Here is a 16958-nt window from a genome sequence, read left to right as displayed (position 1 = left end):
TGCTCCAATACTGTATGTTCCACTAAAAACAGAAATGCACTGCCAATTACATCAGGATGTGCTATTTGTAAGATGAATTCTGATTTCTGAGAAGTAAAAATGTGAAAAAAAAACCATCTTACAATGAATTAAATCTGATAAATACTGTTTAAGGAAGATGATCTGAGCAGCTGTGGACAGTCTGGACCAGAAGACAAAATGCCCAGTGCTGGGAGAGAATTGGAAAATGCCATAGTCATTCAGCATCTAAGAAACAGAAGGCTGAATAAAGACAGAGCCTTGTGAAATGGGAAGAAAAAGGTGAATTTCTAAGAAATGCTGTGGCAGGTGAATCAACAAGAATAGGGGCAGTTTGTAGATTATAAAAGGTGAAGAATGTGCTGGAAGCTAAGATCTTGAAGTTTTGAAGACTAGAAAACAATAGCAATTGAGAAACTGGACAAAAGGAGAGGGATGGCTTCCATTTCACATATATTAACATTCCAAAAATAGAGACTTATCTTCATGTAACTCTGGAGGGAAGAGAGCCAGATATGAGGACATGGGGATCACTCAGAGGCACCAGCTTAGGGGGAAGACAGCACTCTTACTGGGGGTCTAAGGATTAAAAACACCCGGGGTGTACTGGATGTTAAAGGTGAAGAAAAGGAACAGGTTTATGAACATTGGGGAATAAGATGAAGTGAGATAAATACTAGATGCCACTGAAGAAGCTGGCTATCAGTTTTTTTTCTTTTTTTAATTTTATTTTTGACAAGCATGCACACAAGTGGGGAAGGGGCAGAGAGAGAGGGGAACAGAGAATCTGAAGCAGGCTCTGTGCTGACAACAGAGACCCCGAGGCAGGGCTTGAACTCGTAAACAGTGAGATCCTGGCCTGAGCCTAAGTCGGATGCTTAACTGACCGAGCCACCCAGGAGAGAAGATATTCTTCAGGAATGATACCGAGTTGAGTGGCTGGACTCACATGAAAATCACTTTCAAAATGGAGGTGTCCTAAGTGCCCATGAGTCAAGCACCCCCTTTAGAGGTTCCTGCCCTAACCTGGCTTACTCCTAGTTCAGAGTAACAGTGGGTGCTGGGCGGGGCAGATTTATATATTCTTAGTGCATACTCCAAGAATGAATGAATGAATATCTTAGTTTAAATGAAAAGATTAAGGAAACAGAGAAAAAAGCCTGACCAACAGGCATATATATATATAAGAGAGAGAGAGAGAGAGAGTTTTAAGGCCTTGTGTAAAACATAACTGTATATTCTACCAATTTAATAAATATTTAACTCAACAGCCTACTATGTGCCAGACACATGACTCATCACTGGGATAAGATGAGTAAGACAATTCCAATCCTGAGAACTTGCAGACCTTAGAGACAGATGATGAAAACTTGACCTCACCAGATGTCTCGTTCTCTCCGTCGCTCATTCTAGTCCATGCCGTGATCATTTCTTAACTTGCACTGTTCTCCTGCTTCTACCTTTTCCTGCACCCCATTCCAGTCTCCTCACAGAGCTTGAGTGACTCTCTTACAGGTCTTTTTTTTTTTTTTTAACATTAATTCATTTTTAAGAAATAGAGAGAGACAGAGAATGAGAAGGGGAGGGGCAGAGAGAGAGGGAGGGACAGAATTTGAAGCAGGCTCCAGGCTCTGAGCTGTCAGCACAGAGCCAAACGTGGGTCTCGAACGCATGAACTGTGAGATCATGAACTGAGCCAAAGTCGGACGCTTAACCACCTGAGCCACCCAGGCGCCCCTTGAATGACTCTCTTAAATGTAAATCCTATAACGTCCTCCTTTCCCTTCTTAACCGTACAAAGTCCTTAATCTTGGCCCACAAGGTCCCATATGATCTGAACCTGATGTCCTCTCCCACAAGGGTCCTCAGACCCTTTTCCTTGTTGCCTATGCCTGGAATTCTCCTACCAAGGCATCTGTAAGACTTGCTCCTTCATTTTCTACAGACCTCTGTCCAAAGGTCTTATTAAGGAGTCCTTCTCTGACTACCTGGCATTCCCTAACCCCCTTATCCTGTCTTACTTTTCTTAAAAGCATTTACTCAAGAAAATGCATCCATAACCACTGGGATATATTGTTTATTGTCTGCCACCCCCAACAATACTGGAAGCTCCACAAGAAGAGGGTCTGATTGGTTTGTTTTTGTGTTCCCAGCACTTGGCTGGCATGTGTTCATTGGTTAACAAACACTTCTTGAACAAACTGGATGCACTGTTGAGTTATGCCTAGGATTATAGGGGAGCAAAGAGGAGGGTACATGGCATATCCCAGGAGGGGCCAGAGGATCAGAGAAAACTTCCTTAAGCAAGTAATGCTGGACTTAGACTTCATTCATTCATATGCTCAGAAAGGCATTCACTTGTTCAACACATTCCTACAGAGTTATACTATGTGTCAGGCACTATTCTAGAACTCGGAGGGGAGCTGTCAAGAAAGCAGAGAAGTCCTTATTCTTGTGAAACTTACAATCTAGTGGGAGAGAGATAATAAGCAAGCCAATATGTGAAAAAAGGCAAATATCCAGTGTTGAGACATGCTATGCAAATAACTAAAATAGGGTGACGTAAAAGAAGTCTCCTAGGTGCTCACTTTAGACTGGGTCGCTAGGGAAGTATCTCTAGGAAGTAGCATTTTTGTGGAGACCTGGAGAATAATAAGGAAACTCCCACGTGAAGATGAGGGGGGTGAACATGCTTACAGAGAAAGCGCAGCCAGGGCAAAACCCTGAAACGGGAACAGGCTTGAAGTATTCAAGGAACCACACGGAGGACACATAGCTACTGGGCGGTGGTGAGGAGAGGGGCATGACTTAAGATCTATAGGCATAGTCTTAAGAATGAGTAGGACTTAGGGGCACCTGGGGGCTCCGTCGGTTAAGTGTCCGACTCTGTCTCCGGTCTGATCTCACCGTTTGAGACCCGCATAGGGCTCTGTGCTGACAGCTCACAGCTTGGCGCTCACTTCAGATTTTGTGTCTCCCTCTCTCTCTCTCTGCCCCTCCCCCACTCGCACTCTGTGTCTCCCTCTCTCAAAAATAAATATACATTAAACATTTTTTAATGTATATAACTGAATAAGTAGGACTTATTCAGGGAGGGAAGCAGGCTGCAGAGCACTGCAGGTGGAAAGGACAGCATAAACAAAGGCAAGGAAGCATAAAACAGATCGGTGCATATTTAAGTAAACCTAGGAAATTCACTTCTTCTGGGTTCAATGCACAGCCAATGATGAAATCCAGAGTAATATATAGAGAAGTTGTTTTTGTTTGTTTGTTTGTTTTCTTCACGAATCTTCCAGCGTCATATTTTGTTGCACTTGAGGGAAGAAAACCATCTCACTAGAAAACATACCCTTAGGGAGATCTATAAACAACTTACTAGAAGAGACTATACTAAGAAGTATATTTTTAGAAGATTCAGAAGGTGGGAAGCTCAGAAGGTGGGAAGCAAATGCGAACTAGCAAACTTTCATTCCAAACACAGCCTCAGACACAGAAGTGGTCACCACCCCCGTGTTTCAGACACCGGACTAAAGGAGTCACAGTGGAAAGCCGGGCTTCACTTCCAGCTCTTTTTTGCCCAGTGTGGTTTCCACTGCTTCCTGGCATCTCAAAGACTCGTTCAATGCACCTGCCTCGTTCAATGATCCTTGCTGTCAATTTATTCTATGGACCCTGCCTTCTACAGTTTTCCTTTGGCTTTATTTCTCTTTTCCTGGGACTACTTATAATTTAGAAAAATATATTTTTCTTCTTTTTCCTCTCAGCTAATCTTAATACCATGTTGTATGCAGGCTGGTCTGTAGCTCAACAACTCCCTCCCTCTACTAAAAAAAAAAAAAAAATAATGCAAATCCAAACAAACTCAAATATGGGATTAACGTGCTTGGCCACATCTTTTTCTCTATAGTAACTGAGTCCCCAAGGAGTGTCTAAGTCTTTGGGAATCTTGACAGATCAGAATTTTTGTAACAGTTGAGATCCTGTTATCAGTAGAACCAGATTCCCCAGGGAAGGCAGTGCTGAATTCACAACAAGGGATTTAATTTAGGCTCACAATTTATCTAGCAATTCGTGACTTGTGAGTAACTGTTCAATATGTGTGTCATAATGGCCTGTTGCTGACTTACAGTATGCACAGAGAATGGAGTCATTTTGAGACCAACTAATTTATCCATCAGATGAGAAAGCATCATTAAGTGTACCAAGATAAAATATTCAGGAGGAAATAAATGAAGGGTGAAGTTTTCTTCCACTAACAAAGATGCATTTTGCACTCTTATACCACAAACCTCTGGTACATTTTATTCCTCACTTAACAGTGGAAACATGTAGTTAAGATAGCACTGGAGAAATAAGATGTCCATTGTAAATGAGATTGAAAAATTATCTGTTGCAGGAGGCATTTACTTTTTAAATTTCTGGATATTCAAGATACGCCCAATGTTTTCTAATACTTTTTATTAGGTGGCAAAATCCGTGGTATCTATAAATGCCAGGGTGTTCATGAACTTTAGCAATGACATGAAGAGTTACTGTCTCTTGAAAGGTTGATGTAATTTTTTTTTTTAAATGGCAAATCCCTGAAATAGGAAAAAGGACATTCTACAATGTGAACAACAACTAAAAGGCAAGATAGAAGGCAAGGACTGGCCAGTTGCTCAAAACAAAACAAAACCGAACAAAGAAAACAACCACCTGTGAGAAAGCTGGTCCCAATTTTTAGATGTAAAACCTTTCCAGCGACCACAGCCTAAGACAGGTGCTCAGCAACCTTCACCTTTTTGAAAATAGAGGAGATTGCCAAGAGGCAAACAAACATGGTTACAGGGAAAAGGTGAGCCAATACCAGGCAGGGTCCAACAAACAGCATAAAAGTGCAAAGCATCAAAAATAACTAAATATTTTATTTCCATTTTCCACTGTTCTTTTTACCCATGCTTAAAGAAGTAAAATTTGGGGGGGGGGGCTTAAAACTTGGTTTGTAACACCGAAGCTGTGACAATAAATAAACACAAACATTATTTAGCTAACATTATTAAAAATGAAATTAATGTCAGAGTTACCTGAAATTCTAATCCATAGTTTTCTCTGCAGAATTCTCTCAATTTAGGATACACATTTTCTCTTAGTGCCTGTCTTTCTGCTCCTGTGTCTGTGGTAGAAAAACAAACACATAGAGAGGGAGTTATGTCCACACATATGTATTTCTGGAAAAACAAGGTAAACTTACAATTAATATTAACATTAATATAACCAGATTGGGTGCCAACTGTGAAATGATGGGATATCTGACAAGCTGGGGAGCCCTGTTCCTAATAGGGGACGGGGAGTAGTGACCCCTCTTCCAGACACGCACAGGAAGCCTGGGGAATGGATGGGAGTCTCACTGGTCAGTTCCGTGTATGTGACAGGGCTGGGAATTCATATTTGAGCCTTTATGCCCACGCGGACCCTCACATGAATCTCTTAAATAGCCAGATGTGCTGTCTTTGGAAGAGACAGAAGAAAAAATCATAGGGCTATTGGCTATGACATGTTTTAGCCCCATTAAGTGTAAAAGTTACAAAATCACACACACACACACACACACACACACACACACACACACACATTTAGTTACCAATTTCCAAAAAAATTCAATCTCTATCATCATTCCTATAGTACTTAGAACTAATTAGACTTTTACAAAATTCAGTACGGCATCCATGCAATCAACGCAAAAGTGAGGAGGGACAAATTGTGGGAGCCAACATCCAAATTTGGTAGATTCCACTGGCCAATGGTTTAGCAGAGTAACGCCTGCCACCCTGGGCACAGGGACTGCCTGTTTATCAGAGAGGGGAATTGTGTCACATGTTCCACACCACGTAAAAACTTCAAAATCATGTTACAATTTGCATCATTAAAAAAAAAAAACATACAAGAAGAAACAGAGAACTTGAAACCGGAAGAACCACAGAATATGTATGTATTTAATGTCAAGTGTTTTGCACAGAAAGGGCTTTCCAAAGCCACCTGTGCTGGGTGATTATCTGCATCGATGATGACGCTGTAAAATGCTTACAGCAAAGACAGGCTGTTCCCTGCCCAACTAACTTCAGTGAAAGAGGAGAACAGAGATTTTAAAAATTAGGTTAATGTCTTATCTCATAAAAATTAACATTTGCCAAATGTACCTCAATCCCAGCCATAACTACAAAACATTTGCATACTGCATTTATAACTAAGAGCCAGTTTAAAAGACTTGCCTTATTATTCTCAAGTTCGTCTGTCCATGCAAATTCAACCATATGATGTGCTGACCTACTCTACTTTCCTACTATTCTCAAGACTATTTTGAGATGTAAATAACCAATCTCAAGAGTCTGAAATGCAGCTGGAGGCTGACAAAGTGACAGAAACCCGTATTTACAGGGAAACCAGAAACTCAATACAAGCCTTCTAAATCACCATATGGTCCAAATGGTCAGAGTCTTTTCTAACCGTAGATCCATCATGGACCCTCAGTTTAAAGGGAAAGCTGGAGGACCGAGTGGTACATTTGAGCAGTGCCCTCGGGCTGTTAAGGCACTAGTGGAGGCAGTATGCTAAGCTTTTACAGGGTTTATATCATCTCAGGATCAGAGCCCCATCCCCTTCACCCCATTTTAAGGGCTGAAAACACTAACTTTGCAGTAAAGCTGATTAATATTCAACCAATCTCTCTAAAAGGCTGTACATGTTTAAAACACAAGTAACAAAAGTCACTTTAAAAATAAACAAATATTGGGGTGCCTGGGTGGCTCAGTCAGTTGAGTGTCCAACTCTTGGTTTCAGCTCAGATTATGATCTCATGGTTTATGGGATCAAGTCCTGTGCTCTGCACTAATAGTGTGGAGCCTGCTTGGGATTCTCTCCTCCTCTCTTTCTGCCCTTCCCCTACTAGTGCGCACATGTGCACGTGGTCTCTCTCTCTCAAAATAAACAAACATTTAAAAATTAACATTAAAATTAACTACTACCAGATGTGGAAGCTGGAAATAACATGCATAATATGATTATATTACATAATTAAGTAAACAAGGGCTATTAAGGTATACTAACGTAGTATCAAAATAACATGAGAAACTATGAAATGATGGAAGGAGCAGAAATTATTTCTTTAATATGTTATTGTAACTCATTACTAGGTACAGCCATCTGAACGTGCCATATTATGAGGATAAGACAGAAATATAGTCTCTAATCTCTAATATTTACCAAATGCTTACTGTAGTCGTGTATTAAGTATTTCTATGTGTATTTTCTTAGTCCCTCTGACAACAACTCTCTGAAATGGGTAAAATTATTATTCCATTTTTTTTACAAGAGGAAACTGAAATACAGAGAAGTTAAGAGACTTGCCTGAGTCATATGACCACTAAGTTAGAGAAGCTGGATTTGAATCTAGAGAGCCGTATGCTACATAGTTCACTCTAACCAGAGGAAATATGCAACGGTGCAAAGAAACAATCTTTGAAAATGACACATAGACTAACTTCATAGAATGGTTAAGGAATGCTGAACTCACCTCTCATCTGGACTCTGCCTCTCTGTTCTCATTCTTGCCCCCTTCAAACCATTCTCCACAGAGAAGCCAGACTCCTCTTTTACAAACGCCAATCAGATCACAGAAAGCCCTCCAGGGGCTCTGCAAGGCACTGGGAATGACATCCATGCCTCTTACCTTGAATGTTCTCCCTCCCCCAAAGGGATCTCTTACCACTACTGGATTACACGCCTACTCACGGCCTTCAGGCTAGCTGTGACTTCCTCCTGTAATGGTTAGTCCTGTGATCATCTCAAGGCATCTCCTGTCATTCAAGTGTCAGTTTTACAGCCACCTCCTCAGAGAGGCCTCTTTGAGCCCTCCATCTACGAACCACTCTCTGTCACATCACCTCTCAAGTCTTTTGCACATTACTCATCACTTTACTGTTGCTATTCAGTTACTGTTTGTCTCTCCTACTGCAATGTGAGCTCAAAGAGTCAGAACCCTTCTGCTGTCTCGTTTACTGCGACATCGCCAGTGATCAGAGTTGTGCTCGATTAAGAAATGAGTGAATGAGGGGCGCCTGGGTGGCGCAGTCGGTTAAGCGTCCGACTTCAGCCAGGTCACGATCTCACGGTCCGTGAGTTCGAGCCCCGCATTGGGCTCTGGGCTGATGGCTCGGAGCCTGGAGCCTGTTTCCGATTCTGTGTCTCCCTCTCTCTCTGTCCCTCCCCCGTTCATGCTCTGTCTCTCTCTGTCCCAAAAATAAAATAAACGTTGAAAAAAAAAAAAAAAAAAAAAAAAAAAAAAAAGAAATGAGTGAATGAAAAAAAAAAAAACCCACACATGCACCAGTGACCAAAATGAGCTGACAGGCAATGCTTCCTTGTAATTACCTCCGGAAACAGAAGGGCTTCCTACATCACAATTTGTCGCTGGATGGACCCAGAATCAAGACTAGGGGAAATTGTGGGAAATAAACGATGTGGCTTATAAAGTTGGTTTCATGAGGTAAGTGAATGGGCTGAAATACTGGTTTCTTTTTTGGTTTCTGTGTTTCTGGCAGAATGCTAATACATTTTACCAAGTCATGTTGACCTTTCCTAAAAATAGGAAGAAAACATATGCACATATCTCACAGACATTTTGTGTTACTTATGTTACAAAAAAGTCTCAGATTTTCCTATATTTGTATTAATAGGTGATGAATGGCTCTGGAAATGGAAAAGTAATTAAGACAGAATGGATTAGTTATAATGGGTGGCAGATAAGCTGGCTTAATTATATTAAAAAACCTAATTCATACTAACAGCAAATCCGGATGGTTGGCAATTAAAAAAACATTAGAATGTCATAAACAGGAAAAATTAAGTTACAAAATGTCACACATAAAAAGAGACCTCTTTAAAAAGTGTAGGTCAGACACAAGGTATGTCATCATTTACTCTTTCTACATAGTCACTGCATCCATTTGTATCTGCTCAGCTCCTTAGCGCTTTGAAAAGATACATTAACACTTGGGCAGCACTACTAGGTTTTTAAGAAGTTGTTTTCTACAATTCCTCAATGATCTCAGAGTTAATGATCGTTTCTAATGCCGTGTCTGAGTTACCCACAGGAAAAGCCTTAGTTGAGGGAGTATTATTAATCAATACCATGTATCCCACTTCATGAGGGATTTAGATTAATGCCAAATTTCTATCAAAAATAAAAGTGCCAAGGGCCGCGCCCTGGGTGGCTCAGTCGGTCGAGCGTCCGACTTCAGCTCAGGTCATGATCTCACAGCTCGTGAGTTCGACCCTGCACCGGGCTTTGCAGTGACAGCAAGGAGCCTGCCTCGGATTCTCTGTCTCCCTGTCTCTCTGCCCCTCCCCAACTCGTTCTCTGTCTCTCAAAAATAAACATTAAAAAGAAAGAAATAAAAATGCCAACACGACCATGTTGCACTGGGACTTCTTACTGTCCCTGCCTCACCCAAACTTAAGGCCAGGGGCATTTGATTAAGTCGCTTCCATCCAGGCAGCTCAGAAAATTCATTTAGGATCCAGCCCACACCCTCTGCTACAACTGTTGTTCCAGCCCAGCCTCCCAGATTTCTGTACATCTGCTCTTGCCTGGGTTCTCTTTCTTCCCCTGGCCTGTCAGCCAGTGATTCCTCTGGACACCCTACCTGGCTTCTGTGTTTTTGTTTGGGTTGATTTCTTATCTGATGGCTTCCAGAGGTTGGCTCCTCTCTACACCCTCTAAGCCCTCTGTGCCCAACCAGCCACGCTTACCCTTATATGTATCACCAAATCCTGTCAATTTGATCACAAACATCTTTTGAATCTGGCCACTCTCTAGTTTTGTACTCACCATCTCTCAACCCGAAGGGTCCCCAAGTCTCCTATTTGACTGACCTGTTATCTGTCCCTCCTCATTGCAGTCTTATACTCCAGAGAACAGACGGAGAGAAATCCAAGACAAAAGAAAAGCAATAACTAGTCTGATCAATGCAGGTCTTGGCTGGAATCTGGTGGCCCAGAAGACAAAGGCTGTAAAGTTCAGTAGACGTAAATGTGTTTTCTAGCTAAGTTCCATGTTCTACTGCTCTCTACCATGGACCCTCCTGGGTCCATTTTCAGCTATTACTTGAACCCAACCCTTGTCCTTAATACATACTGCTTTCCATGCTCAGAATTCTTTATCCTTGCATCCCCTTTGCCTGGCAGACTTTGACCTTTCTTAGGCCCAATCAAAGGTAGTATACTTAGTGATTTCTTACTACTCAGAGGCCGGCATGCTCTGTCTAGCTCATCCCACAGCACTGTGCTCACTCCTATGTATCATCGTATACTATGTTTTAATTTTTAATTTGTCTCCCCTAATAGACTTGTGAGTTCATGACATGCTGGGACTTTCTCATTCACCTCTGCAATGTGGAAATTAAAGCAGACCCCAGTACACAGTCAATAAGTGAATGGGCAAATAGATGCTATCTACAATGAAAACATTGATTAATCCCAACTAAAGAATGTGTCTCCACAAAGCTAACACAAATCAAAATGCAATATCGTTTTCAAGTAATTCACCAAAGACCAAAGGCATAAAGCAAACTGGGAAATGACTTTCATGAAAAACCACTCAACTCTGGGTGAGAACAGTGAGAATCTATGGGACTGTCCCATTCCTCTTTAACTGCCACACCCCTTCCCATGTCAGAGAAGGTCAAGCTGTGAGTATCAACAACTTCATTGCCAGAGAGCGCTTGCTTGATCTGGAGCGGAGCATGGGAACACTCCATGGCCATCCGTGTTGTTGGCAGCAGCAGTGGTCTCAGAGGTAGAGAGACCTCTGTGGCTCAGCCAACCTATAGTTTCACCCAAATGTAAAAAGGAGACCAAGGAAATAAACAGTCATGGAAGGCCTTGTTAAGTTCTCTGCAAATTCCTAGCTGATGGGAAGGCTACCCACAAACACAAGAGAGACTGAAAGCTACCCCCGTATTTGTGGCTGACTTTGAGCCTGTGTACATAGGCAGTGTAAACATAAGCCTGGGTGGAAAGTAAAAGTTGGGATAGACTTAAACACTGGCTAAGCTTTGCATGTGTTCCCCAGCCCACACAAACTGGCAGAGAACAGAAGCCCTACTGGCTTGAGGCATTTGAGAAGAAACTCTTGAAGTCATTGACAGACATTAAGCTACAGAGAAAAGTGGGTGATCCCTGGGAAGTCAGGCATATCTTCATCATCACCACCATCACCATCAAATAACTGGGCAGAGACAGCAGCAGCCTGCACTGTGGGGAACCGATGCCACGGATTTAGTCCAGGCAAGTAACTAAACAGACAAACAAAAAATGCCAACAAATTAAAAAACACCACTCAGAAGTAAAAATCAGAATCCAGATCTGTTACAGTGTATTACCTAAAATGTCTACTTTTTAACAAAAAATCTTGAGATATATAAAGAAACAGAAAAATGTGACACCTATTCAGGATAAAAAAGTAGTCAACAGAAATGAGCTGTGGGTGGTTCCTATATGAGATTTAGAGAACAAAGACTGCAAAACAGCTATTAAAGATGTATTCAGAGAACTTCAGGTCACCATGTTTAAGGAAGAAAGAAAAATAAACAAGTTCCCAGAAACCTGTGGGCAGCATCTGCTGGAGTGGTACATAGTTGTAAAGGGAGTCCCAGAAGGACAGGAGTAAGAGAAAGGAGGAAGATAATTTTGAAGAAATAATTGTGCAAATGTCCCAAATTTAATGGAAAACAGTAATCTACACATCCGTGAAGTTCAAAGAACCCAAATATGTAATGACTAAGAGATCCACAGTTAGACACCTAGTCAAACAGTTGAAACCAAAGATAAAGAGCAAATCTTGAAAACAGCAAGCAAAAAATGACTCATCACACTAAGGGAAACAATACAATAAGGGCTGACTTCTCATGAGAAGGCATGGAAACCAGAAGGCAATGGAATGACATACTCAAATAATGGGGGAAAAAGGTCAACCAAGAGTTCCATATCTAATAAAACTATGTATAAAGAAAAAAAGACCCGGAGGACATGATGTTAATGAAATAAGACACAGAAAATGATTCCACTTACAGGTAGAATCTAAAATAGTCAAACTCAAAGCAGCAGAGAATAGAATGATCGGTGCCAGGGGCTGAAGGGAGACATGGGAAGGGGTTGGTCAAAGGGTGTAAAGTTGCATTTAGGCAAGATGAAAAAGTGGATCTAATATATAGAGAGAAATGTGAATATAGTTAACAATACTGTATTTTAGGCTTTAAATTTGCCAAGATCCTAAGCGTGATCACCAAAAAAAAAAAAAAAAAAAAAAAAAAGGAAAAAAAGGCTATGTGAAGTGATGAATATATTAATTGGCTTGATCGTGATTAATTCACAGTGTGTGTCAAAACATCAAGTTGTACATCTTAAATATTTACAACTTATTTTTGTCAATTGTACCTCCATAAACTTGAGAAAAGAAAGTGAAATAAGAACATTAACAAATTTAAACAGATTGAGAAACGCTGCGGCTAGCAGATCTGCATTAAGAATTTACAAAAGAGGGGCAGCCAAGTGGCTCAGTCGGTTAAGTGTCCAGCTTCGGCTCAGGTCACGATCATGCAGTTTGTCAGCTCAAGCCCCGTATCAGGCTCTGTGCTGACAGCTCAGAGCCTGGAGTCTGCTTCAGATTCTGTGTTTCTCTCTCTGTCCCTCCCCTTCTTGCACTTTCTCTCTCTCTCAAATAAGTAAACATTAAAAATTTTAAAATATTAATTTAATATTAAAAATATTAAAAATAAAGAAAGTCCTCCAAACTGAAAAGAAATGGCATCAGACGTTAACAAATCCATACAAAGAATGAAAAGCACTGTGAAAAGGTAAATAAGCATGTAAAAAAAAGATTACATAATTATGTATTTTTTTCTGTATTCCTTTATATACTTTTTACAAATTTTTAATCATTTTATCTTCTTTTTAAAAAATTTTTTTTAACGTTTATTTATTTTTGAGGCAGGGAGAGACAAAGCATAAATGTGGGAGGGTCAGAGAGAGAGGGAGACACAGAATCCGAAGCAAGCTCCAGGCTCTGAGCTGTCAGCACAGAGCCCGACGCGGGGCTCGAACTCACAGACCGCGAGATCATGACCTGAGCCGAAGTCGGACGCTTAACCGACTGAGCCACCCAGGCGCCCGTCGTTTTATCTTCTTTAATCACAATAAGTGTACTCTTTAATCCCTATCCCCCATTTCCCCCATCCTCCCATCCATCTCCCCCTGGTAAACATTGGTTTGTTCTTCACAGTTAAGAGTCTGTTTCTTGGTTTGTCTCTCTTTCCTTTGTTTTGTTTCTTAAATTCTACATGAGTGAGATCATATGGTACATGTCTTTCTCTGACTTATTTTGCTTAGCATTATATTCTTTAGCTCCATCCATATTGCTGCAAATGGCAAGATCTCATTCTTTTTTGTGGATGAACAATATTCCATTGTGAATATATATCACAGTTCCTTTATCCATTCATCAATCAATGAACATCTGGGCTGCTTCCATAGTTCGGCCATTGTAAAAAATGCAGCAATACCCATAGGAGTGCATGTATCCCTCTGAATTAGTGTTTTTGTATATTTTGGGTAAATACTCGGTGATGTGATTACCGGATTGTAAAGTAGTTCTGTTAATTTTTAAAGGAACTTCCATACCGTTTTCCAGAACGGCTGCATCAGTTTGCATTCCCACCAATGGTGCAAGAGGATTCCTTTTTCTCCACGTCATTGCCAACACTTGTTGTTTCCTGTGTTTTTGATTTTAGCCATTCTGAAGGATGTGAGGTAGTATCTTATTGTGGTTTTGATTTGTATTTCCCTGATGATGAGTGATGTTGAACATCTTTTCATGTGTCTGTTGGCCATGTGGATGTCTTCTTTGGAGAAATATCTGTTCATGTCTTATGACCATTTAAATGGAATTATTTTTTTTGGGGGGGGGTATTGAGTTGTAACAGTTCTTTATATATTTTGGAAACAAACTCTTTATCTGATATGTCATTTGCAAATATCTTCTATTTAGTTGGTTACCTCTTTTACATGCTTCTTGGAAAAAAAGACTGTAACACTGCACTGTTTGGTTTTAACAAACATACATATATATATAACACATGCCAATAGTAACACAAAACAGGGAGGAGAAAATGGAGCTATAGTGGCACAAAGTATGTTTTACCAGAATTAAGTTAGTATTCACCTAAAGTGTAATAAGTTAAGATAGATTTTATAATCCCTAGAGCATTAAAAAAGTAAATAAAAACAATATAACAAAGGAATTAAAATGACACACTAAAAGGGGCGCCTGTAGCTCAGTTGGTTAAGCATCAAACTCTTGATTTCGGCTCAGGATATGACTCCTGGCTGGTGAGACCGAGCCCTGCGTTGGGCTCTACACTGACAGCATGGAGCCTGCTTGCGATTCTCTCTCTTCCTCTCTTTCTGTCCCTCCCCTATGTGCTCTCGCTCAAAATAAGTAAATTTAAAAAAAATAAAAAGATACACTCAAATATTTTACAAAGAAGAGTGTAGAGTGGGAACAGATGAAGAAGAATGACACGAGTTATGTAGAAAACAAATAGCAAAAGGAGAAATAAACCCAAACGCATCAATGATTACTTTAAGTAAGAATAAACGCTCAGATGGAAAAAGACTGTCAGTCTCCTGGATATGGATATTATCTATGGATAATGAAACCATATTCAATTATATGCTATCTACAAGTGACACACTAGGTTTAAAAACACCAATAGGTTGAGGGACACCTGGGTGGCTCCGTTGGTTAAATGCCCAACTCTTGATTTCAGCTCAGATCATGACCTCACAATTCATGGGATCAAGCCCTGTGTCAGGCTCCAGCTTAGCCTGGAGCCTGCTTAAGATTCTCTCTCTCTTGCCCCTCTCCCCTGATCACTTCCTCTCTCTCTTTCAAAATAAATAAGAATTTTTTTAAAAGAAAAAAAACACAAGAAGTTGAAAGTAGAAGGATAGAAAAAAATAACATGAAAACAGTAACCAAAACCAGACTGAATATATAAAATCAGACAAGACAGATTTTAAGAAACAATACTAGAGAAAAAAAAGAGCCATGATATAACAATTATAAACAGAGATGAAAAATATACAAAGCAAAAATTGACAGAAGTAAAAAGAGAAATAGACATTTCAACAACAGCTAATGATTTCTATGGTCCATTCTTAATAACGGATAAAACTACAAAACAGAAAATCAACAAGGATACAGAAGATTTCAACAACACTATCAAACAACTTGACCTAATTGACATTTGTAGAACTATCCCCCCCAAAAGACAGCAAAACACATTTTTTCTAGTGCTCTGATAGGTCATATGCTAAACCACAAACAAGTCTTGTAAATTTAACAGTACTAAAATTGTAACAAATATGATCTACTATAATAGAATAAAAAATCAATAACAAAGATTTTTCGGAAACTCTCAGGTTTTTTTTTAAGTTTATTTATTTATTCTGAGAGAGAGGTGGGGTTTAGGGGTAGAGAGAGAGGAAAGAGAGAATCTCAAGCAGGCTCTGTGCTGTCAGTACTGAGCCTGATGTGGGGTTTGATGTGGGGCTTGATCTTAGAGATCATGACCTGAGCCAAAACTGAGTCAGATGCTTAATGGAGTGAGCCACACAGGCACCCCTGGAAACCTCCAGATATTTGGAAATTGAACTTCTAATTTCTTCTAACTTCTAAAATACTCATGTACCAAAGATCAATGCAACAAGAGAAACAAATGTTTTGAAGTGAATAAAAACACATGTTAAAAGCCATGAAATGTAGTGGTGAGAAAGAAATCTCTATCTTTAAATACCTATAACAAAAATGAAAGGTCTCAAATCAATAACTCAAGAGTCCACCTTCCCAGCAAAAGAAGAGCAAACTCAACCCAAATCAAAGAATAGGGGAAAAAATTAAGCATGAAAATCAATGAAATAGAAATCAGGAAAACAAAACACCCCCCCCCCCACCAGAGAATCAGTAAAGTCAAAAGCTGGTTCTTTAAAAGATCAGTAATATTTATGAACTGTTGGCTAGGTTGACTAAGACAAAAAAAGACAAATGATCAAAATAGGAATGAAGGAGAAACCATATGGCATACTGACACTACGGAACTTTTAAAAATCGTCTCATGAAGAAAATCACCATTCTGGAGTGTTTAAATGGTAAATTATATCAATAAAGAAGAAATAATCCTTTACAAACACTTTCAGAAAACAGAGGAAGGAAAATAGTTTTCAATTCCTTTTTTAAGTCTGCTGTATTATCCTAAACCCAAAGCCAAAGATATCGAAAGGAAAAAAAACACAAAACAAAAATTACAGACTAATATAACCCTCATGAACATAAATGCAAAAATCCTTTTCAAAATACTAGCAACCTTAGTTCAGCAACCTATATATCATGTCCAACGGGGGTTTGTTACAAGAAGGAGAGGTTAGTTTTAATATTTGAAAATCATTAATGGAACATGCCATTACATTACACGAGGACATGACCATATGATCACTCCACAGATGCAGAAAAAAAAAAAAATCATTTGACAAAATCGAATACCCATTCAGGACAAAAACTTGGCTACAGGAACAGAGAGGAATCTTCCTCATTCTGGTAAAGGGCATCTGCACAAAACTCTACAGCTAGCACCACGCTTCATGGTGTAAAAACTGAATGGCTTCTACCTGTGATCAGGAACACTTCCTTGTCACATCTATTCAGCATTTTACTGGTTCCAGTCAGTGCAGTGAAAAACAATAAAAAATAAAAAATAATAAAAAAGAAAGGCAATAACATTGGAAATAAACAAATATAACCATTTTTATTCTCAAACGACAAGATCTTCTATATGGAAAGTCAGGAATCC

At 39.8% G+C, this 16958-nt stretch overlaps 1 protein-coding gene across 1 annotated transcript in view; it reads right to left on the bottom strand.

Moving 5' to 3' along the window:
- The window catches only part of LOC125922699 (NACHT and WD repeat domain-containing protein 2-like), a 92484-nt gene that overhangs the window by 11452 nt on the left and 64074 nt on the right, over positions 1–16958 (bottom strand). Inside the window, exon 2 of the mRNA XM_049630422.1 lies at positions 5082–5170. Within this exon, the coding sequence (XP_049486379.1) occupies positions 5082–5170 (89 nt within the window). The remainder of the gene's footprint in view (positions 1–5081; positions 5171–16958) is intronic.

The sequence above is a fragment of the Panthera uncia genome, chromosome B1, assembly GCF_023721935.1.
Source record: "Panthera uncia isolate 11264 chromosome B1, Puncia_PCG_1.0, whole genome shotgun sequence".
NCBI lineage: Eukaryota > Metazoa > Chordata > Mammalia > Carnivora > Felidae > Panthera > Panthera uncia.
Note: the sequence above shows the minus strand (reverse complement) of the source record. Positions and strands in the feature narration are given on the sequence as shown.